The sequence below is a fragment of the Dromaius novaehollandiae genome, chromosome 1 (genome assembly GCF_036370855.1).
Source record: "Dromaius novaehollandiae isolate bDroNov1 chromosome 1, bDroNov1.hap1, whole genome shotgun sequence".
NCBI lineage: Eukaryota > Metazoa > Chordata > Aves > Casuariiformes > Dromaiidae > Dromaius > Dromaius novaehollandiae.
This window is the reverse complement of record NC_088098.1, coordinates 218,075,892-218,099,761: the sequence shown is the minus strand read 5'-3', so window position 1 is coordinate 218,099,761 and position 23,870 is coordinate 218,075,892. Positions and strand designations below refer to the sequence as shown.

The following is a 23,870-nucleotide window of genomic DNA, read 5'->3' as shown; positions in this document are numbered from 1 at the left end:
GTCTCTTTTCATCTGCAATAGAAAGTTTTAAATACGCTCGTTAAAATAATTGCTTTAAAAAAAAAAAAAAAAAGAAAAAAAGAAAGAAAAAAAAGGGGGGAGGGAGAGGAGAGAGGCTTCCCCAGCCCTAACGGGAGGCGCCGGGCTGGGAGCCGCCCCAGGCAGAGTCCTCCATCAGCCCCTGCCACCGCGGTCCTTGAGGGCGGCCAAGATCCTGAGAGGTGAAGGATAAAAACCAGCCTCCCCGGCCCGCTGCTGTCCTCTGCCCTCGGCTCGGTCCTCTCGTGGCTCCACGGCTTCCCCGGCGCCTGCCCTTACTCCAGGCCCAGGACGTAGTTGATGCCCTGCACCAGTCCGATGATGACCGGCTGCCAGGCCACCAGGTAACGCAGCCAGTCCAGCAGCTGCCCGTACATGACGTGAGGCCTTTCCCAGCTGGGCACAGAGCAGTTAAAGACCCTCAGGGACAGGCACAGCACCGCCACGGCCCAAGGAGGAGCCAGCCAAATCCGTCACGCCACAGGGGCTTTGGCTGCCGGCAGGCAGGACCTCGTTCGAAGCAGCAAAGGGAGAAGAAGCCCTATCCCACGGCGGCTTTGCCTGGGGAAGAACCTCCTGCTGCCAAGAGCAGCCAGGTCTCACCTCAGTCCAGCACCACCAAGGAGGGTCTGGGACGCAGCCACGTGCCCCCATGGGATGCAGGAGACCTGGCTCCAACATCTCCTCCTGCTTCAGGGCGTACGAGACCTGTCTCTAGGCTGGGGCACTGAAGGCAAACCCAGCCCCGGGCTTTGCAGGGTCTCTCGCTCTCTACTTGAAAACATAAAGATGAACTGGGGGGGAAGAGCGACTTCACTCACCCTCTGCCTCAGGGCACGGAGAGCGACGGGGGCAGCAGCACAGGAGAGCACGGTGCTGCATCTTCCCGCTGCTGCTTGTGCGGGATACAAAAGCCAGGGAGCTTTGCCCCTGCTTTGGGCCTGGAAGTGACTTGCCTGAGTGCCAGGGAGCTGGTGGACAAGCCCAGGTGAGCAGCCAGCAGTTCCCGGACACGCACCTGGGTCAAGGCCCTGAGCCCTCTCCTGGGGAAAGGGAACCTGCTATCTACCCATGCTTCCAGTCCCCAAGGGGCTGGCTCCCACAGGGAGAAAGGATACGGGTTACTGAACATCCTCTTGAGATCCACCTTCTCCTTGCAGTACGGACACGTCTGCTTCTTGCCGACGATGCACCAGCCACGGATACAGAACTCGTGAAACCTGGAGAGCGACGCGTTAAGGGGAACTGCCTCGGGGTGGAGGAGGGGGAACATGCCCAAGCAGCGAGCAAGCCGGGGCTCTCATCAGGCTTGACAAACCACCCCACATCACTAAGGGGCAGGAAATCATCCGAGCACTACAGCGACCACTGCATTGCACAACCAGACCTTTCCTAGAAGGCCCCAGGACTTCCAGGAACAGGGGAAGGGGTCACGGCAGGGCCCAGCTTTGCAGCAACGGGTAGCTGGAAGATAAGAGGGCAACACAGTCAAGGCAGTGTCCAATGCCCAGGGCACCGCTTCCCGCCTGGTGAGACAAATGCTTCGCTGGTGGGGCCCGTCCTGCACGTACCCTGGCACACACACACACCATAACCAAGTCAGATCCCGTGTGTGAGAGGCGCAGAAGTGGCAGGGAAGCTCTGCTCCTCAGGGCAAAAAGAGGGAAAAAGCCCACGCTGAAGATCAGCAGGGAAGCGTATAGGTGCGAAATGCTGAGACTTCAAGAACACACGGGAAAGGTTTGTACAGCACCGGGAAGGGGCTGCTCTGCAAAGCTGACTGCATGTGTTGCACAAGCCCAAGGCAAAGGCTCTTTAGGATTAGCAAGATTTTAAAAAAGAATTCCTACAGTCTCACGTCTGGGTGTCGGTTACATTCAGTCACAACAGAAGAGGTGACAAGGATTTGCTTAACCTCAGCACAACCCGCAGCGAGAACCTGGGGAAGTTACAAGAAAACATGATGTGGCTGTAACTGGAGTCTCGCAGCTCAGCTCGGGGAAAGGCTGAGCCAGTTCCCGTGACGGGGGACTCCGTCACACCCCAGGCTGCTGCCAAGTGAAACAGAAACCCCCTCAGGTGTCTCGTCCAAATCAGCAGGGTTTCAGCTCTGCCAGTCTCCACAGTCAAGTGATTATAAGCATTTCCAAATGGTTTATGGTATTTCAATTCAGGCAAGCTTTGCCAACATGACCTTTGCTCAGGCTTAGCGTGGAAACCACCTCCTGCCCCGCAACGCAGGCAGCACCACAAACAGCAGCACCAAACATCCCATCTCCACAGCTGAGTCACAGGCAGAAAAACCCGAGGGCCACCCCCTACTTTGGCTGAGCAAGTTAGCGGTATTTCCAGTTTCAAAACCGACTGGACATCAATCGGTTGTCCTGGGAGATATCTAAACACTCCCTGAGGTGTGTCCGGCTGCTCCCAGCAGCACGGGAGAAGCAGCAAGACAAGCCTCAGCCCAGCCAAGCACTGGTGAGGTCTCCAGCTGCCCAAGGGGACCCTGCTCTTGGCTAAGTGGCCCTGTCCCAGGTGGGGCACCCCGAGGGGATGCAGCACGCACACCGAGCCCGCGCTGTGATCAGGAGGCTGGAGCGTGCCAGCAGCTCCCCACCCTGCAGACAGGCCCAGGGCACACGCAGCGTGACTCTCCTCCCCGGGCTGTAGCTCGAGTGGTTTCTATTTTCCAGAAGGAGCTGTTTTGCAACGGGCTGCTGGCACTCGCCCCCCTCTCGGGGCTGGAAACCCTGCGTGCAGCTGGAATTCCCGGTGGAAGCTGCCGGGCCGCAGCCCGAGCGGGGCAGAGCGAGGCCCTCGGCCGGGACCTGCTCCCCACGGCAGCTCCCTGCTGGTGGGGCTGGACAGAGGGCAGGTGCAACAGATGCAGCCCAGGTTGCTCAGCTGGACTTGTGATGCAGAGGCATGAAAGCTTTTTCTGTGCTAAGTCAGCCACGACACAGCCAAAAATCATTTGCAAGATCAGCAGAACCCCTGAAGTATCAGGACAGCCATTTCCGAACCCCCGGTGAGGGCAGGCAGCAGGGCGCACGCAGCGTGCGGTCAGGCTCCGAGGGCTGTCCTGGAGGGAAGCCCACGAGGCGAGGCCTCGGCTCCAGAGGAAAAGGATACACGTGATTACAGGAGAGGCGATACGTGTTCTCGATGATCCCCTCCTCGTTGACGTCCACGAAGATCTGCTGGCCGCACACAGCGCAGACGCTGTCGGAGAGGTGCTTCGTGGGCATTCCCGAGGCGCTGTAGAACTGGGCGAGGGCAGAGCAGAGGGAGAGCCGGTCACAGCGGAAGGGCACTCGTCCGACACCCGCGTGTCAGCGCGGCTAAGCTTGGAGGGGGGCTGGGTCCGTGCCCGAGGAGTCCAGCCCCAGCCTTTTTGGCTAGAAACCTTGCTACAGCTGCGGGAAACAACTACGACAGGACACAGAGCTGCTCAGTCGCTTCGCGGCTCCCATGACACATCAGCCCTTCTTCCAGCCCGCGCTCTCCCTGCCTCCCCCATCGTGCTGTCATTCCCCTACGACCACAGCGCGCAAAATCGACAGAGCAGAAGGGGGAAGCAAGCAGAGCTACTCGGTCGGGTGGAAGAGATGAAGAGACGTCAGCAGGGGTAAAAGAGAAGCAAAGAAGAGACGCCAGCAGGGGCGGGCACACTCAAGCAATGGGGGAAGTTAAGATAAGAACCGAGACTGCACTTCAAGCCAGCCTGGCTAAAGGTCAGCCTAAAAAAGGTATGGAATGGTTGCCCCCCCCACGACCGGGGCAGGGTGCTGGGATGCAGCACGAGCCTTCGATCCAGCTGCTCTGCGGCATAGCTAGTCTCCAAAGCTCAAGTGGCCAGAGGCCGAACCATGGAGCAGCCGTGCCCCGGCCATTTCCAAGCCCGTTTGCAGCCACGTGCTGTTCAGCACTGGCCTGATGCGGATGGCAGGGGGGTGCGAGCACACGACCGGACACCCCGGGCGCAGGTTGGGGACAGGTTGGCCCCACGCACTCCGGGGACGGCTACAAGCCTCTGCCCGTGCATCGTGTGCGCCTCAGATCCTGCAGTCCTGGCTGTGCGGTGGAGAAGCTGGACTCCCTCGGAAACCTGCCACAAGCTTCACTCCGAACGCCTAACGCAGAGCTGCAGTGCCAGCTAGGGTCCCTGCAGCCACCCAGCAAGGACAGGCCCCGGCCTCGGGCGCCAGGCAGGCTAACTCCAGGGACCCTACGCCAACACCGATGCGGCTCTCTCTCACTCCAAAGCATTTAACACACCAAAGCCTGGGTCTGGCAAGGGGCTGCCACCAGCGGTACTACCACACCCGCAAAGAACGGCCCTTCCTACCCCCTCACACCGAATGAGGAACTGCAGGGTCCCTCTGGAAGCATTTCTTGTGGGATCAACAGGGTGAAAAGCGAAGCAGATGACTCAGAGAGGAAAGCAAGGCTGCAAGGGTGCTGCTCCAATGCGTGGCTGTGGCACCCAACCACTCCTCCTGCCCCACAGCAGTTGCTATACGGCCGGTGCCGCAGTCACCCTGCGAACAAGCAGAACTTGGGACCTGCAGCTGCGGGGAAGCTGAAACGGCCAACTCGGAACAAAGCCCACATCCTCGTCTCGCTGTCTGCGGAGCCGAGCGCAACGCCGCAGAGCAGACCTCTTCCAGGACAACTCGGCAGCGAGCCCCAGCGGTAACAGCTGGTGTGGCTGAAGGCAAAGACGCTGACCAAGCTGTCCGAGCTGGGTCTGCCCTCCCTGCCCCACCTGACAGCACTGCCCGAGGCTCTGCCGGGGAAGGACGGGCTTGGGGGCACACCTGGGCCACCGCGCGACTGTCCCACCGTCACTCGCCTACGTGAGGGGAAGTTCAAGGTCTGCCGGGGTGGCTGGGGGTAAGTGGAAGGCATCTGGCCGAGCGCTTACAGTAAAAGTCACTCCCTGCGACAGTCCTCGGAGCTGGCATGGGGCCTTGGAGAGGATGAGGAAGGGAGGAGGAAATGCAGACAAAAGTCTTCAAGGCCCTAAAGAACTGCTGCAGAGGAGGAACACCATCAGCTCCACAGGAGTCCTAGGTGACCTTTTTTAAGGCATTAGGTGAGTGGGCTATAGGTTTTAAGACACCCTCTGTCCGCAGGGACTAGGCAAGCTGCAAGGGGTATGAGCCACAGAAAGAAGCCGGTGGCATGAAGTTTTCCCTTGTAGCTACAGATAGAGTTAACATACCAGCAACATGATCCCAGAGACACACACACTCTCCAGTACTGGAGATTTTAAAGGCCCAGCCAGGCAAATGTTTGTCTGGATTTTAGAGGGGCTGAAAAGATCCTTCCGTTCCTCATTTCTTGTGCTTCTGGAGATGAGGGGCCAACCACAAAGGCTTTGCTCTTAAAAAGGGCTCAGAGTAACTCTTAGGTCAGCCCAGGCAGGCGCCTTGGTAGCGAGCCCAGGGAGAGCACAGTGAGAAAGGCAACGGCCTTAGCGAGCCCATCCTAGAGGGACTGATGCACTTTCCCATTCGGGAAGAGGCAAAAGCTACTGCTGCAACAGACATTTCAAGGCCCCTGTTGACAGGATAGGACCCTGGCCAGGAAGACAGGACAGCACTAACTCACCCCAATAGTTGAGGCCATGTAATCCGCACACATCTCAGCAAAGTCCCGCTCCAGGACCCCATAGTAAAGACCATAGAAGAGGAGGGAGATGCCAAAGTCCATTGCATCTTCTGGTTTGATTCTGCAACAGAAGCGTCCAAACGATATCAACCGCTTTTTTGCGAGCTGCAGGGGTGCAGAGTCAGCGTGCTGGAATAGCCCAGCAGATGCTGCAGCACCACAGTAATTCCATCGCAAGAGCAGTTCACCCCTGCAGCGGTCTCCATGTGCCTGCCCAGCATAATCCCAATCCCTGCTTCCGGGGTGCTTCATCTACTTGGTTATGAGCAGCAGCATTTGAATGGAGATGTGGGTGTTATACCATAATCCTCTAATATGTGTCGCCCATCTTCTCACCAGCAACTGAAATGAGCAGCTGCAAGATTCTCCTCAACTCCAAGCAACATGTCAGCAGTCCCCTGGCAATATCGCCGTGCCTCTGCAGGCAGCTGCCATGCCTGCTAATCCTTCCAGAGACAGAAGGAACCTCTTTCAATGGGAAGATGGCCTGGGAGAAGGTCCTCTACCACCACATCCAGGCTGCCTGCTTTTTGAAGGCACCTGCAGATACCTCTTCTTCAGGGCAGCAAAGAAAATCCCACTGCTGCCCCCCGACTGGACACACATAGGGGAACAGAGCCAGCAGGAGCTGCCAGCATGAACCACCTCAGCCACCTTGACCAGGGCACGTACTAGCACCTCGCTTGTGATCCTGTAAGCGGGGAGAGGACACCCTAAAAGTCTCTTTGGTCTCCTGCCCTGGGAGTCAGACCTGAAAGATTCACTCACCTGAATAAAAAGTTAAGACCAAAAAGTGTAAACATCACAGCCATGTACCCAATGATTCCAGTGGCATAGCTGATTTTGTATATTAGTAGAAACCATTTATAAACCAGCCTGGAAAGAATTAAAACAGGAATTAAACTACTTAGTTTTTCCAGAATGAAGAAGCATCAAGAAAGGTTACTTCTTAAACTTGGATGGTGTTTACAAGCATTTCAACTACACATACACACGGAAAACAGGCTTAAAAGTGTAACTCAGACTACAGATCCCCGTTGCTCTGGGCAGCTCACAGTTGAGCTCCAGACTGGGAACCTGAGAATCTCCGAAGGCCGTAAGCAAGCATGCTTCGTGCCAGGAATGCCTTCTGTGACGTTCTCGGGCCTGTTTGAGCCTCCCGGGTATCTGGCTTCCCATAAGGTGCTCAGACACATGTGCAAGGGGCTGTCAGGAGCTCATTAGCTCTTCACACAGATTTGGGCAGCATGGAAAATCCTCTAAGCTGCACCACTGCCGAAACAAGTGATGCACCTCCTTTCAGTGGCTTCCCTCAGGCTGAGGAGTTTACCCAAAAAATGCTTGCACTAACCTGGGCGTTGTCTGTACCAGTGGTTTTCGAGTCGCCCTGAAGGTGACAAAAGCTGTGACCGCGGAGAAGAGCACCCAGATTACCAAGAACCGCCACCAATACAGCTTTATTGTGAAATACAGAGGCACTACCCACATCTGGAAGAGGGTCACCATCTGCAAGGACAGAAGAAAGGCATTTTAAGCTGGTTCACTGCTCATCAGGTATCAGAAACACCCCAACAATTCTGGTAGCTTCTCTTGACTATACGGAAGGGCCTTGAATAGTACCAGGAATCTCGGGAAGTTTGACTTGCGTTATCTAGCACCCCAAGAACAGGATCAGAGCCTGAATAAATGGGAGCCTGATGCAACAGCCAAGTTATAGGAAGGAACTAGACAGGAAGGAACTAGAGGTAGAGGAAGAATACAGAAGAAACGCTGCTAGAGAGGTGCATAAAGGTAGTCCATCTACCTCATTTTTGTAAGAAGGCTATATAAACCGTTGTCTCTTCAGAGCCCCTAACATCTTAACACCACGCACCTTACGCAAGTAAGAAACAAGGAGACCAGCGCAGAGAAAGCTTCAGACTTGCCTCTGCCCCATAGCCTGTTCCCAAGACATCTACTGCCATGCAGCTGAGCTTCTATGGTTCTTGTGGAGGGAAAGAGGCAAACAGGCTTGGGTTAAGTTTCATGGAGAATTACAGATATTGCCTAGAAATACTGGCTCTGATAGGGTTAGAGAGAGGTTTGTTCCACTGGTCCAAGGAAAATAAGGGTCCCTTTCTGGCAGCCTGACTCAAAAAGGCAGGTCAGCGGCATCAGAAAGTGGCACATTGCTCAGCAGGCAGCAGTGCCCGGAAAGCACCAGCAAGCCCAGAAGTGGCACAGGAGCCGTGAAACCTAGTTCAACAAGTAGCCTCCATCGCTGCCGAGGAAGCGCTGACAAAAACGCAGCTTCCGCTTGCGTTAATATTCAGACAACAGGCGAGATCTACTTGTTCCGTTACCTTGTACTAAAGCATTATGTAAAACCGTTATTGACATCACTTGTAAAAGCAACTTAAGGACTCCAGTGCACCCATCCTCATCCTTAGCTAGAACCCCAGCGAGCTGTTGGGAAGACGTGGGCGTTTCAACACCAGACAACAGGAGAACATCAACATATTTCTCGTCATCTAACTGCCAGCACCATGCAGCACTCGTGTCCAGCCTCACAGACAAACCTGCTGTGTCGGAGACACTTACATTGTAGGAGCGAGGGTGTCTCTGTTTCCACTGAACCAAGAGGAGCTGTGCAACCACTAACGTGGCGATAAGGATGAGGACCATTTCGGCATGCATAGCCTCGTGGCCACGGTGTTTGGCATGCATCCGTGCATGCTCCACCCTGCAACAACAGGGAAAAGGCAGCTGAAGAGCATGCGGGCGCAGAGCACGTACGGAACAACACGGCAGGGCGGACAGACACCCGACATGGGACAGCTGGTGAGACCACACTGGAAGACACCACGAAGGAGTGTCATGGATAAGGATGCTGTGTTGCAATCCAGAGGAGAAAGGGGAAAAAAAGGCATCTGTGTCTGGTTTAAATATGAGCCATGGAAGCCAACACAACCGTATTCCAGTAAGCAGGACAGGTATAAAGGTCTTGCTGACACGCAAGCAAGGAACAGCAGAGTGCACCTCTCACACAACTCACCTGGCAACTCACTGGTGCCACAGCAGCGACTGAAGCTGCTTGACACCACGCGTGCTAACTGGGAACTGCCAACGTGGAGCAGGCGAAGCTTCCCCTAGCCCAGTTTCTGAGCCACCAGCGCCATCCTCCCTCTCGCCCAGCGAGGGAAAGGCACACCACCCCCAGCCGCTGGCGCTCCCTCCTCTGCCAAGGGCACAGCTAGCAAACTCAGACACCCCAGCGAGCTGTGTCCTCTGCCCCAGGCAATCACAGCTCATCTTGCATCCTGGAACGAGTGATTTCCACACACTGATACTCCATTAAAACCTCCAATTTCTTTGCATTTAGCACTCATTGCCCCAAAACCAAGGCAGAATTAAGACCTCTAACAGACTTAACTCTGGTCTTAAGCTGACAAGACAGTGCAAGTTAAAACACACACACCCCCTCCAAGAAAATAAACATGCCAGCTTCTCTGATTCTTGAGTGGTTCTCTATAAATTAATACTGAAAGACCAATCTTACGGTACTTATCAGCACGTGTCTGACTGAAACTGGTTCATCTAAGCGAAAAGGTGGATTAACTAGTAAGCAGTTTAAAAAAAAAAAAAAAGCATTAACGTGGCCTTTTAAGACAGGCTGGCACTTCTGCTAACAAGCAAAGCTCTGCCTACTCCATTCTCTACGGTGCGGCCAGTGGATCTGGGCTGTGCTACCAGCGGCCCCAGTCAAGAGCAGGGACTGGTTTAAGCAGCTCTTTAAGCATCGGCTCACCTTACAGCACAAACTCACCTCCATCTCTCTTCTGGAGACAAGTGCGAAAGATCGACCTAAAGAGAAAAAACAAATCAGCTGCTGAGGTCTGGGAGCAGCAATATCAGACCAGCCAGCTTTAATACGTGGTGTCCCCCAAACGGTGGAGATGCTGGTTTATGCCCCACATGATTAAGGTTATACACTGTCTGTCCACTGTGAACACCACCGATCTGACATCTGGCTCCTGTAATCTCCCAGCGAGACGCCCGAGCGGCACCGACGGCAACGTCGGCGCTAACTGCAAAGCCATTCCTCGGGACCGCAGGGATCGTTCTCCACAGAACGCTCCTGAAATGCAAGGAAAAGTTTAAGGGGAAAAACTCGAGTTACAAAAATAGCTGCTTGGAACAGCAAACCCTGGCTGCGACCGGCACGGCACCACGACCCAGAGCCGCGTCTCCATCCTCCCGGAGGCACGGGGAAAGGAAAGCCGCCGAGTCGCACACTCCTCCATCACCTGCAGGTACCTTCCCAGTCGTACTCACACGTTTCACTGCAATCAAGGCTCCTGCCCGCTATCCCGGGCTACGTGTAGTACAGGTATTGCTTAAACCCCACACTCAAACCCGGCCAGGAGTCCCAGGCACAGAGGGGCAATCCAAGCCCAAGTCAGAAACAGGACAGAGAAGGGAGGGGAAGAAAAAAAACACATTAAGAAAACACCCAATCCACTAGCCTGCACGATGCACAGTGATGTCTGCACACCAGCAACAAAATACTGCCAGAAGTTTTTCGGAAGGAATCACAGCAAAAGGAAGATTTAGTACCAGCTTTGCCGACATCGCTGCAGGTCTCTCCCAAGGACTGCGGGCAGCAAAGGTTTTGCCTCAGCGGACAACAGAAGCCGGGCAACGCCGGCCAAAGACGGGAGCTGCTGCTGGTGACGAGAGATGAGAGCTGACACAATCTCTGCCCACGTGCAAGGCCGGATGCAAAAGTGTTAGTGACACCCTCCGTTTTCGGGTTTCGGGGCCAGGAGTAACCAGGCTGTGATTTCAAGAGGAAGAGTCCTCCGCAGACCTTCGCCCCGCAGCTCTGCCTCCAGCCTCGCGGCTTCACTCGGAGAATCCCACATAGCCCTGACGAGCTCCGGCGTGAATAACCGCAAAGCACGGCACAGAAGAAAACCTTCAGCGCTATTCTTCAACAAATAAAGTCTCATCGTCCTGACTTCATCTCACCTTTGTTAGGAATATAAATACAGTTAAAGCCTACAGCGGGTCGCCTGGGGCACAGCCCGCCCAACAGCCAGACGCACAGCTCGTAAAGCACCACGGGGCTGAAGACACCACGACGCGCTGTGAAGCCGAGGAGCCGCGACAGCATTCGCGCTGGCTTGTGGCTTTCCCACCTGGCTCGCAGCCTCGGTAGGGGACAGAGCTGGCAAGCGCCGAGCGACCTGCAAGTGACATTTGCCAACAAGCGGGTGTGGAGCCACAAGAGCAGCGTTCGAGCACCGGTCACGCCAGACTGTTATCAGGTTTGGCTGGGTACACAAGAGGAGCACGGCTCCACCTCGCCCCGGCTGCGGGTGGCATGTCCAACCCTCACCGCGGGCCTCGCGCCAGAGAGGGCCACGAGAGCGGCACCGGGACGACCCGGGCGGCAGCTCTGCCCGCCCCTTGACGGCAACGCACGCTTGTTAGATCCCGGGGGGGGTTCGCAAATAGATATTTCGCAGCTCCGCTCTGCTGCCTTGCTTCCTCTCTCACGCCTAATAATACCCCGGGCGAGGAGGAAGGGGAATACAGCGCATCTGTGCGCTGCGAAACACCTGCAGTGCCACAGCCCAGAGGAGCAGCTGCAAGAAATTTAGTCCCCAAGGCCTTTAATAAGTGCTTCACTAAAACAGAGGCAAAATATAGCTGTACGAACATCTCTATTCACGCCTGCTGGCTTGCATAAAAAGCTGCATGTAGGTGGTGATGATTTGACGCTGGCTCGGAAAAGTGCATCCGTATTACCAGAACCCCCCAAGCTATTCTGCTCCCAAGCATCCGCTTGGAAAGTTGGTCAGTTAAGTCACTATTTTTCCTTAAAGCAGTTACCTATGCAATTTTTAGTTAGAACAAACAGCCTGATGAGTAGTCCAAAAAAAATTATCAGAACATGCTTGGGGCAGACTACACTTGTTTGAGTTTTTCCCCCTCGAGCAAAGAAAATGGTTTTGGGGTGGTTTGGGGGTTTCTTTATTTTAAAACACACGCACAAGACTCAAGCGTGCCAGACTTTGCTGTATAGGATCACAGCTTCTTTGTATGAAATACTGCAGCTTGGAAACGTTGCAGAGCTCTCACACACCAATACGCATCGGAGCAGGACAAGGCTGCTTCCCAGAGACACACATGCCTGATAAAAGTGTGTTTGCCACCACCAGGTTAAAATTTTTCCCTTGCAGGTACATGAAGCACCTTCCTTTCACTGCTGCTTCATTGCATATCCCCTTTTTAGGGTACCACAGCACCCATTGTCTTTCCCAATTTTATGGGACATTTCTCATACTCTTCCCTTCAGCGTTATCCCCAAACCTACAAGTTCTTCCAGCAAATGAGTTAAAGCCTGTTCAGCCCAAAACGTTAAGGAATCCGTGCTCGCATGTCACAAAAAGAGAGGACTTTATACCTCCAAAGCCAACATCCAATGCAATATAAGCACACCTAGTGAGCAAGTGTGTAAGACTGGAATTAATATCACTGCACAAGTATTATCAACTTTTTTTTTTAATTACAAGCTATGAACCTCACTAAATTCCCTACAGCTCAAAGCTCCTGAAATAACACTGTGGGGGTGAGGGAGGGTGGAGGGAAATCAGACAGAAGGGAAGTGACCTGATCGCTATCAGACAAAGACGGGCAGAATAGAGATACTCGAGCTCTGCAGTAAGACACGACCAATTCTTTCGCCTCCTAAGGAACGGAGACGATTAACACCTACCGGAAACACACCCTCTCTTACCAAAGAAGTCTAGTTTTGAGTCTAAAAGTTTCCAGCGATGGTGAGCCTGCAAGAGATGGTTCCAAGAAGCATCCGCGCTCACTGTTAAGTTTTCGCCCTATTTCTTGCCTAGGCTTGGCTCATCTCAGCATCCAGTCTTCGGACCCGTTGGGTCCTTGTCAGCTAGGCTGAAGAGCCTCTGTCCTTAACTCCTCGGGTTGGTAATACCAGGACAGTACCAGCTATGCGTAACTAGGGCTCCTAGAACAACTTTCTTGAAGGAGGTAATTATGACTGATATATTCTGCCCTCTGCCTCCTCCATAACTCACAAACTGCTCAAGAAAACATCTGGGTGGTGACTGGAATAAAACTATGGTCACCTGCGACTAAAAATCTAATTCTTTCCTCAAACATGGCATCACAGTCTTCGTAAGAAATTCGTGCCATTCATAAGTTTTCAGCAGCAGCTCATTCCTCAGAGTCATAAAACGGAGATATTCAATCACTGACATGTTCAAGAGAATTACCTCCCTCCAGGAAAACTCAAAGGTTGCGATGACTTGTAATACAACTCCAGTAACTGCCTGTTTCCTATAGCCCAGTAGGAGCAAAATATGATGATCAAAGCATGTGTACCAAGTGTCCTGACCTGAGCCAGTTATAATCTCCTTATGCTGCTAAGTCTGAGAGGGAAGTAAGAAGAATATCTTTAGGACAGGGAATAAGTAGCTGCTGATTTCCGTACCTAGCTATGGACCTTCCTCTACAGCACGCGCTACACGAGTCTGCAATGTTCTGGCCTTCAACAGCAACGGTATCCGGCGCCTGCGGCGAACAGCGTCTCGTAGCAGAGCAGGAGACGAGGGCTCAGAGTGCCTGGGACGTATTCTCACCTTTCCCACAGACCCAGCCTATTTTTAAGTCATCCACTTGCAAGTACCTGAAATGATAACTGGAGGCCTAAATTTCAGGGGTACTGAGGGTCCAGCAGTTCCCCTGAGGTTGGCTCCGAAGAGTCAGGGCCATCAGAGAGAGTTTGAGGAAGGCCCATGATCTCGATTCCTCACTACTTCTGCTCACAAAACACACAAAAGTAGTAACAGCTGATGGGAAGCAGAAAGGCTCAGACTGACCAAACGCACTGACATCAGAACGAAGCCCCTCATGAAATCATCAACTACAAGCAGAAAAAGTTGAAGCCATATTAAGCACAATATTTAGTACTTATCCCATGCTGGTGCACCAAATAAAACATAAATAAATAATAAAGCACTAGGGAGGCATCGTGAGAGTGTGCTTCGCCTCTAGTATGAAACCCAGCAGCAGGTATACCAAGTTCTTTGCTGTTCTATGCACAAGGAGAGGGGAAGTTTTGATCAAGGATGTTAAATTTGAAGAAAAAAGTAAAAAAAAGGAATAGCATTTCACATTAGAAAGTCTGTGGGTGTTAGAGATGTCCCAAAGACGCAGCACCTGCATGCATTGCAAACTCACTGTAAACGCCTTTGCAAGGTGATGGGATAAGCGCTGCTGCTAAACCAGAACTTGTTTCTCAGTCCGCCAAGCCCAACACCTACCACAGATCACCCCTGGCCATTTAGAAACGCAATAGAGAGAGTTTGCGGAACAAGGGCAAAGGGATAACCACCATTCTTTGCACATCATCTTATCAGCTGTTTGCATATTGTTGGTACCTTTAACAGAAGCCAACAACTTTTTGTTGTTGATCTATCAGTCCCTCTCAATTATCTCCGAGAGGGCTTTCCTGCCCGGCTGAACAACAGGAATTTCACTCACAAGAGGCAGACAGGGAAGATCTACTAGTGTTTTTACAGGGAAGAGGTTTCCCCACCTGCAGCTGACACCGAATGAAACGCCTCATGAGAGCATCAGGGGCTCTCTCACTAGTGTGCTTAGCAAGATGGAAGAGGTTCACAACAAGGGTGTCAAGCTCACCTTTTTAGAGAAAAGTGAGTAGTAATAACCTGCTAACATGAGCAAACACAGTGGATGTCTGTCCCATGCAGCTCTCGGGAAGCCTGGCTCCAGCAGCCACAAGTACAGCATCACGTCCTTCGAAGCGTATCATCTTCACCGGGTCAGCTTGGGACTTCTTTGAATGCTAACTTCAAGCGTGTAAGCTTAGGAAGTCCAAACTTAGCATTCACAGGAGTTTAACAGGAAGGCAGTCACATCGCCGGGCCTTTGAGATCCTGCTGTTTTACCTCCTTCCTACAACTCTGCTTGCTGGCCACCACGCCTGCCCTTTTTCTGCAACTTATCTTAAAAGACAGCTCGTAGGGAGGCGCATGAAAAGCGGTTTCTCTATAGCTCCGCTACGTCCTCGTGCTCAAGCCACCTCTCTGGTTTTCAGATCACACACAAGTCTCCTCCGAGTTCCTCCAGCATCGGGCACACTCTCACGGTGCCTCTCCAGTGCTTCAGGCACGCGGATGCTGCCTCTCCAGTAAGTCCCACAGGGCAGAAACAAAACACCTAACGCACAAAGCGTTCAGCGACCAAGTGCAGGACTCTGCCTGGAGAAAACACACCTCTGGACTAAAAAGCCACTAATGAACACCTTGAAATACAACAAGAAACAAGAGCAAGAAGGATCAATCCATGTTTTAAAAGACACTGAGTCACTTAATTTGAGGCTAAATTCTCAATCACTCTACTATACCCGCTTTTAAAAAGTCTATGAGCCATGCTGTGAGGTTGCAGCGTATGCTGTGCAGAGAGAGAGACACATAAGCTACTATTGTGCTTTAGGCAGTTTCATCTCTTTGCATCGTTTGGCCATACACGAAGAAAGAGCTACAACTTGACCCTGCCACTAACTTTACACAAAAATTCCCAAGCTCTAAAACTACCAGTTTGAGAAAAGCCGTGAAATCCAGACCGCACTATCTGCCCCGTTGTCCTCCCTGTGCCCCTGCTCGCACGGGGCAGCAGCACCGCCAGCTCCGCACACAAAGCATAGAGCCCTCTCTGTGCGGACAAACAGCCCTTCGTCCTGAAACGGCACAGTCATTTTCACGAACAATGCGGACTCCCGGCTGTGCAAGATGCCAACTAGCACCAAGGTCTTATCTGTGCCGCAAGCAGAAACAAAGGCTCAGGAGCACAAGGAGCAGGTGACTGCAAAGAGCCTCATTAAAGCCTGGGGCGGCAGCACCTTTTATAGCGCAGCAGTGTGACGGCACACAAAACACGGCAGCTCAACGCGCTACGTGTCACTTCTGCCGAAGCAAGCGAGCCCCTGCTCCCGATTCCAGCAAGCACTGCTTTCCCAGCAGATTTTTTTTTCAGCTTTGCGATTTTTGTTCTCCTCGTCCTAGAGGACGGGAACACTTGAACGCCAGCACGGGAACAGCCGGACCGTCATTAAGCCCCTTTGCCCTATACCACGTCATTTCGCAGGAGCAATAAGGCTGCTAATCACCTCGCTGTGGAAGCCTGCACGCGTAGCGCTGCGCTGAGATAAAACGAGAGAGTTATTTCCAGCCAACGTTACCAACACTGCCGATGCCGGACGGCAGTTCGAGCATTCTCACGCACCATCATACTCTCCTAAACGCAAATGCAATCCTGGTCCTGCTGTTCTAGCACCCAGTCTTACAGCCACTGAATCGATTAGCAGCAGAGAAAGCTCCACAGATACCAAAGAGCCCGAGCTATTGCTACCACGGCCTGCGCTTTGGTTTCTAGGGCCCTGAGAGCCCGGCCTCCAAAAACGGGCTCTCCAGCCACTTCAGGGCGTGCAAAGTCCTTCAGCAGGATGTCTGCCCGAGAACCGCAACGTGCAGCTACCCCCAGCCTCCAGCACCCCAGACATTTCTTCACGTAGCTTGGAAACTATTTCTGCAGCTCAGCTCCACGGCTGCCCTCCTTCCCCGCAGGCTCCCGGGATCCTCCTCTCGGCCACCCCCGAGCAATCCCTCGCTCCCGTCGAGCCCCTCACCCCGGGTTCGGTAACCCCCCAGCCCAGGGCCTCGCACCCCATAGAGTCGCTCTCACCACTCCCCACAAACTCCTCGAATGCCTCCAAGCCCCCACCCCAGCCCCCCAGAGCAAACACCCCCAGCCCCACCAGAGCCCCAGGAGCAGCCCCGTGCCCCCTGCCCCACAGCCCTGCACAGCCCCCCACGACAACCCCTACCCCAGTGCGCCCTGTCCCAGCGCCAGCCCCCACCCCAGCGTCCTACAACCCCCCCAGGGCCGCCCCAAAGCTTCCCTGCCCCCCACCCCAGTGCCACCCAACACCCCCTGCTCCAGAAGCCTCACCAATGCCCCCCAGCCCCTCGCTGCCCCCCCCACCAAGGCCCCCACACCCCCCTACTCCCCAGCCCTGCAGAACCCGCCCCAAACTCCCTGACCCCCCCAAACCCCCCGAGCTCAGAGCCCCCCCCGCTCCCCTCATATCCCCCTACCCTAGGGGTCCCTCAAGGCCCCCCAGCGCCCCCCCACCCTACAGCCCCCCAATGGTATCCCAATGGCTCCCTTGCCCTAAAGCCCCCCAGTGGTATCCCAGCGCCCCCCCCCGGCCCTGGAGCCCCCCGGGGCTCCCCCCGCGCCCCCCGTGCCCCAGAGCCCCCCCAGCGGCCCCCTGCCCCACAGCCCCCCTCCTTCTTCCCGCCCCGGCCCCCCCCCAGGCCCCAACGCCCTCCCGCCCCACAGCCTGCGGGACCCCCCCAGAGCCTCCAAAGCGCCGCCCCCCCCGGGCCGCCCGTCCGCGGCGCCCCCCAGGGCCCCCGTTACCTCCTCCACGTCCCGCTCGACGGCGCCGCCAACCTCCACTTCCAGCACCGCCGCCATCTTTTCCCCCCCCCGTCCCCCACGGCCAACTACTTCCGCCGGCTTCCGCCAATCACAGGCGACGCCACCGCGACGGTAGCCAATCGCTGAGCGCGGCCCTGCCACGACCACCAATCAAGAGGGGGGAAGGGCGGGACCACGGGCAGAAGGGTGGACCGGGCTAGCTGTCACAGTTAGGGCTCGTCTGCCATTGCCAGATCTCGCGGGGGACGCAGAGCTGCCGGCAGGGGGCGCCCGCCTCGCACCCCCGCGGCCACCAGCGCCCTTGCGGCCGCTCGCTACGCTTCTCCCCAGAAACGCTCTTGGCGGACGCTCCCTCAGGCACGGCGGGCGCCCCGTGAGGACTACGCGCCCCATGGTGCCCCGCGGCCGGGGGTGACGAGACGTCACGTGGCGCTGCGTGACGGCGGCGGCTCGAAGGTCGCGGCGTTTTGGCGGGAGATCCGGGAGGCGGCGGTGAGGCCCGGGGGCGGGGGGCGCTGGGGGGCTGTTGGGGCTATAGGGGCTGTGGGGCAGGACGGGGGCGCTGAGGAGCTGTGGAGCCATGGGGCAGAGTGGGGGGCGCTGGGGGGGGTGGTACAGGGCACTGGGATACTGTGGGGCAGGATGGCGGTACTGGATTACCATGGAGCCATGGGGCAGGATGGGGGCACTGGGGGGAGTGGTACAGGGCACTGGGGTGCTGTGGGGCAGGACAGGGGCACTGGGGTGCCATGGAGCCGTGGGGCAGGATGGGGGCTCTGGGGGGGGTGGTACAGAGCATTGGGGTGCTGTGGGGCAGGATGGGAGGCACTGGGGTGCTGTGGGGCAGGACAGGGGCACTGGGGTGCCATGGAGCCATGGGGCAGGATGGGGGTACTGGAGGGCTGGGGGGCAGGATGGGGGCACTGGGGGGCTGTGGGGCAGGACAGGGGCACTGGGGTGCCATGGAGCCGTAGGGCAGGATGGGGGTACTGGAGGGCTAGGGGGCAGGATGGGGGCACTGGGGGGCTGTGGGGCAGGACAGGGTTGCTGGGGTGCCATGGAGCCATGGGGCAGGATGGGGGGCACTAGGGGGGTGGTACGGGGCACTGGGATGCTGCGGGGCAGGATGGCGGTACTGGGTTACCATGGAGCCATGGGGCAGGATGGGGGCACTGGGGGGAGTGGTACAGGGCACTGGGATACTGTGGGGCAGGATGGGAGATGCTGGGGGGCAGGACAGCACTGTAGGCTCGGGGGCTGGCTGGGGGCACTGAGGGGCAGTACGGGGCTTTGGGGACTGTGGGGCAGGAGAGGGGGCTCTGGGAGGCTGTGGGGCCAGATGGGGGCACTGGGAGGCTGTGGGGCAGGAGAGGGGGCTCTGGGAGGCTGTGGGGCAGGATGGGGGCACTGGGGTGCCATGGGGCCAGGGGGCCGGGGGGTAGGACAAGGGGGACCGGGGACAGGCCGGGGGGCCCTGGCGGGGCTGCGTGGGCCCGCAGTGGGGTTGTGGGCCGGGTCCGGGGGCCCCTGGGGAGGCAAAGCGTGCTGGGGGGCACCAGCCCCGGCAGCGCCCGGCCTCCTCAGGCCTCCACTCCGTCTTCCCCCAGCTGCAGGAAGCGAGTGCGAAGGCCCTGCCCGCCTCGACGGAGCTCGACCGCCGCGGGCGGCTGTTCCCGAAGGATTCCGGATGGCTCCGGTGAAAATCAGCTACGTCGTGTCCTTCTCCTCGCAGGTCATGCCGACGCGTCCGCGTTTCCCATCCCCTTGAGCGGCACTGGGTGGGGAGGTCTGTAAATCCCGGGATTCCCGTCCACGCTGCTGAGACGGCTGAGGAAGGAAGGGCTCTGCGCTGGGTGCGAGGGGACGCTCCCCATTAGGGGCTGGGTGGGGGGTGACCCACGGAGGGCTTGTTACGCGCGATCCACACTCAGAGGAGCGCCGTTCCTGCGGGCTGCCCGGGAGCCCCGCGTCTCTCCCCGGGGCGGCAAACCCAAGGGAGGTGCGAGGGGAAAGGCGGCCGAAGGAGGAGCCAAGAAGTGATGCGGTGTCTCCTGCGGCCGCGGCGCAGGACCCCAGGTACCCGGCGGAGAACCTGCTGCGCGATGACGGCCTCCGCCCCTGGCTCAGCTGCCCCCGGGACCAGAGCAGGCAGCTCACGGTGGAGCTGCAGCTGGAGAGAGCCAGCCCCATCGGCTACGTGGACGTGGGTACGCCGGCGGGCGGAGGGGACGTGAGGGGCACCGCAGCGGTCGCTGCCTCCCTGCCGGCTCGGGCAGGACTGCGCCCTGGGGGGGCTCAGGAACCCCGAGCCTCACCTCCGTCCCGCCGTGCCGCAGGGAACTGCGGCTGTGCCTTTCTGCAGATCGACGTGGGCCGCTCCTCCTGGCCGCTCAAGCAGCCCTACGTCACCCTGCTGCCCAGCGTCGCGCTGATGACGCCGGCTGACTCCAAGCTGGGCAGGAACCGCTGCGGAGTCCGGATGTTTAAAGAAGGTAACGATCATCTGGTCTGAGCAAGTGGTGGGGCCTGGGGCAGAGCAGAGAGGCCGCGGCCCTGCGGAAGGGGACGGGGAGACCAGAGGAGAGCTGGCAGCTTGTAGTCCCACGCTTGTCACCGCGTCCTGGCCCCGGAGGGGGACGGTGGCTTAGAGCCGCGTGCGGAGGGGGGAATGGGAAGGGAGCAGTGCCCGGTGCCCGGCGGCGGCGGTCCTCGCCCCAACTCTGCCCCGCTGCCTCCGCAGCGGATTTCCTGGCGCCGGCGGTGGGCCAGAAGTGGGACCGCCTGCGGCTCGTCTGCAGCCAGCCCTTCGGCAAGCGCAGCCCCTTCGGGCTCTCCTTCCTCCGCGTGCGCACGCCGCCGGACGCCCAGCACAGCCCGCCGCCCCCTCCGCAGCAGCAAGGGCCGGTAGGTGCCTCTCGGGGCTGCTGGCGCTCCTCACCGCGGGGAGGTGGTGGCAGTGGTGTCTCCTCGCGGTGCTGTCCCTGCCCTGGGGACACGGGAACAGGCTGGCTCTGGAGGACTGGGAGTTGGGCTGGGCAGAGCCGTGCAGATCTCCTAGGAAAAACATGGGGCGTCGTCTCCCGCAGGAGGATCCCGAGTCGGCAGCCAGCCCGTGGCACTCCAACCCCGCCTTTCGCCGGACTTTCTTTCCAGAACCACGCGTGTAAGTAGCCTGGTCGGGGCTGCGGTTCCCCTCCCGCGTGCCCCTGTCCAGCCTCTCCCCGTGCAGCCAGGCCTGGAGCCACCGGAGATGCTCTGGTCTTCTCTGAGCCCCAGGGCACCTAAGTCCTGGCTCCTGCCAGCTGGATTCCTCTTTACTCCCGCGAGCCCCCGCGAGCATCCTCCCGGCCGGGATGGGGCTGGGGTGGTGGGCGCTCATGGATCGTCCGTGTCCAGGAGCAGCAGGGAGGAGGAGCAGCTGAAGAGCCGCCTGCAGCAGCTGGAGCCAGGCCCCCAGCCCCACGCGTGGAGCCCAGCCCGCCTCAGCCGGCCGGCCAGGATGGTGCTGTCCGCAGCTCAGAGCCGGGCTCTCCAGCCCGGAGCCAGCGCAGGCTCCCTGGGGAGCAGCCAGGAGCAGCCAGCTGAAGACCCCGGAGGCCCTGCAGCATCGGGTGAGCGAGACCTGGGAACTGCTGGGGGCTCTGGGTTTGTGAGGGAATATTGCAGCTTGAAGAACCTATTTGCTTAGGCCTGTCTCTCCTGACCACTTCCCCGCCCCGGGGAGGTTAAAGTCATTGCACTCTGTGTGTGGGGCAGGGGGACAAGGTGGTTTTGTAGGAGCTGTTTTCAGCTGCTGTTTTTGTACCATTTTCCACTTAACCATCCTGTTTTGGGGGACCAACAACTTAATTCTTACTCGCTTGGGGTGCCAGCGCAGCCTGGCATGATGGGGAGGACGCTAGAGGACTAGGGTTTTGTGTAAGCCATGTCAGGTTCATGATGAAGTGCTCTATGTGTCATTACTTCATGTCACACTGGTGTTTCCCCATCTGTGGACAGGGGTCTGCGAATGCTGCTTGTTTATTTCTTACGTGCCCCCTTCCACTGGGAGCTCGCGCAGGGCCGTGGGGGAAGGCAGGATTATCGTTTGTCCTTTGTCATCCAGGGTCCGCGCAGGATGCGCCTGCAGCCCCGAAGAGAGCCCGCAGGACACCGGCCAAGAGGCAGAGCGCTCGGAGCCCAGCGCGCAGGTAACCTCTCGCGTCACTGCCGTGATTTCTCGCTTCCAAGTCGCTCAGAGGCAGCTCTTTCCCTGAGCCCAGCAGGTAGCCGTGCAGCCGGCGCGCGGCTCTCCTCTCCCTCTCGGTGGGCTGCCCCATCCCGCGGCTCCACCTCCTCGTCTCTGCGTGCGGGACGCAGCCGAGCAAACCTGCGGTCACAGCACCTTGCGACGCTTCTGTGCAGGTCTCTGCCAGCTCCCTCAAGGCCGTCCAGGGCGGGAGGAAGAGCCCGGGGCCGCAGAGGAAGGCCGGCCAGGAGCCGGGAGAGCAGCGGAGAGAGCCGTCACGGGGAGGTGGGCACGTGCCCCATCTGCTCGGGTGAGCGCGTTGCGGCCGGCGTCCTCTTGGCTCCCCCGCGAGTCCCTCCCGGGGCTGGGGGGGCTCCTGGGGCCCCGCGCTGCCGAGGCGGCCTGGCCCCAGCTGAGTGAGCTGCGCCCTCCCACGCCGGGGCCAGTCGTGCGGCTGTGTCTCCCTGCTGTGGGAGCCCCGCGCTCCTGCAGCGACCACAGAGCTCGGCTTTGTAAAGCCAGGCATCCAGAGGGCCTGGGAAGCCCACACTACCTCCCCTTACCGCAGGCTGCTTCAGCGTGGAGCTCCTTCCTGCGCACGCCTCCGGCTGCGGGGAGGAAGACGCGGTCCCGGAGGCCGCCTGGGCCTCCTCGCCGTGGGGGGATCCGTCGCCCGAGGCCGGGGTGTCGTGCCCCATCTGCGAGCTCCGGTTCAGCCCGGCGGAGGTGGAGCAACACGCCAGCACCTGCGGGGAGCAGGCGGGAGCCCTGGGCCCCTCGTCCTCGCCCCTGTGGGTGGAGTAGGGCCGTGGGGCCGGAGGAGAGGCCCCGACTCGGTGCCCCCCAGACACTCGATTTGCAGAGACTCCCCTGAAATAGGGCCACAGTTGATCCTACAGCCGTCTCACTATACAGGCGAGGACAAGGGACATTCCAGTCACCGGGAATTCACTCGCACAGCGAACCTCTTCCTCGTGAGCCGCCGCAGAGACCGGCGAGGCCAAGGGGAGCTGGCGGCGAGGAGGGGCAGGGGCTCCCTGGCCCGCTGCACCCAGGAGGCTGGAGTCTGCCAGACCAGTGCAGTTCTGCTGCCGTTAGAGGCTGGTGTGCGGAGTCCAGGTGCTGGGACCTGCCCGGCCCTTGTCACTTTGGGCATCACAAGCCAGGGCTGAGGAGCAGCGGCTGCCACTGCCAGCGCCGCATGACGCCTGTGCCAGCGGAGCAGGGCTGGACCTGGGTGTGCCGCCGGCTTTGCACGCGGCAGCACCGACCTGCAGATTTAAAGCGAGGCTGGCAGGCGGATGGAGACATCACTGCCGTCCCAGCGGCCCCCAGGGCTCGGGAGACCGTCACCGGACTCGGGAGGGGAGCAGGAGCCTGTCCCGGGCTCCGGGCCCGGCTGTTGCGCAAAGGCTGCGGCAGGACGGTCACCGTGTGCGTTACGGTGTGCCGGCAGCTGAGGGCTGACACGGCTGTAACAACAAACGCTGCTTTTGGGGAAGAATAAACCAGGAGAGAAAGAGGAGAGGAAAAGCCTTCCTGCCTGGGAGGCGCAGAGCCGGTGTCCCTCCGTGAGCAGACTCCTGCCCTGGGGGCCCAGTGCAGCGGGCGGTGATGGCAAAGCGCCGGGGATGAGGGTGATTCTGCCACGCTTTTCCCTTATTACGCTATACTTTCCCTCAACTCCACTTCCCTGCTGTTGGCGAGGCTGTGCCAGGGCTGGGGCGGGGAGCTGCTGAGCGCCTGTTCCCGACAGGCGCACGCTGCCTGTATGCCTGCCAGCCGCGCGGGGCACGTCAGCCGGAAAGCACGCCTCCGCAAACAGGCAGCGCCAACAGCCTCCGCAAACAGGCAGCGCCAACAGCCTCTGCCTGATCCAGATTAAAACCTGTTAGTGGAAAAACAGATACGCAGGTACAGCTGGTCTCGCCAGGATCTGGCCTGGCCTGTTGCAGTACCCGGCCCCAACGCCAGCAGCAGGGGTGGTGGGCGCACGCAGCAGCCGCTCCAGGCCCTCCCTTGCCCCCATCTCCCCCCCTGCTCCAGGCCAAACTCTTCCACCCTCACGTGAGGCTGGGACGGGGCTCCAGGGCCACCCGCGGGTGCTCAGGCCTGGGCACGCGGCTTTCCTGGCTTGCTTTCGCGCTGGCGTCCCGCCGTGCAGCCACAGACCTCACCACGGGGCAGCTGAAGAGCTGATATCTACTATCAGCAACAGCCTCCGTGAGCTCCCCCTCTGCCCCACGCTCCTCCCCACAGCCCCGGGTATCCTGGAGCCCCCCCAGTGACCCCCCCCCCCCCCTCCAGGGCCAGCTGCCTCTGGGCACCTAGAAATGCCAGCTGGGGCCAGCCCAGCTTGCCCCCAAAAGAGATGTAGGGA

General features: G+C 58.3%; 2 protein-coding genes across 3 annotated transcripts; one reads left to right on the top strand and one right to left on the bottom strand.

Annotated features, from left to right (window-relative positions):
• Window positions 1-170: 170 nt before the first annotated feature.
• RNF121 (ring finger protein 121) lies at window positions 171-17,339 on the bottom strand. The gene is made up of 9 exons (XM_064505287.1): window positions 17,242-17,339; window positions 9,521-9,558; window positions 8,296-8,437; window positions 7,067-7,221; window positions 6,484-6,591; window positions 5,656-5,776; window positions 3,172-3,305; window positions 1,158-1,259; window positions 171-435 (listed from the first exon to the last, which is right to left on the bottom strand). Exons 1-9 carry the CDS (start codon window positions 17,296-17,298, stop codon window positions 315-317), a joined length of 978 nt encoding a protein of 325 aa, XP_064361357.1. The 5' UTR covers window positions 17,299-17,339; the 3' UTR covers window positions 171-314.
• A 328-nt stretch (window positions 17,340-17,667) lies between these two features.
• XNDC1N (XRCC1 N-terminal domain containing 1, N-terminal like) lies at window positions 17,668-23,015 on the top strand. 2 transcript variants are annotated; one of them, XM_064505285.1, is made up of 10 exons: window positions 17,668-17,754; window positions 18,870-18,994; window positions 19,331-19,469; window positions 19,599-19,754; window positions 20,003-20,166; window positions 20,349-20,425; window positions 20,659-20,873; window positions 21,368-21,452; window positions 21,667-21,800; window positions 22,059-23,015. In XM_064505285.1, exons 2-10 carry the CDS (start codon window positions 18,950-18,952, stop codon window positions 22,292-22,294), a joined length of 1,251 nt encoding a protein of 416 aa, XP_064361355.1. In that variant the 5' UTR covers window positions 17,668-17,754; window positions 18,870-18,949; the 3' UTR covers window positions 22,295-23,015. The 2 variants fall into 2 exon arrangements, with proteins under 2 accessions (XP_064361355.1, XP_064361356.1); XM_064505286.1 differs by lacking the exon at window positions 17,668-17,754 and having other exon boundaries at window positions 19,625-19,754.
• The last annotated feature ends 855 nt before the right edge of the window (window positions 23,016-23,870 follow it).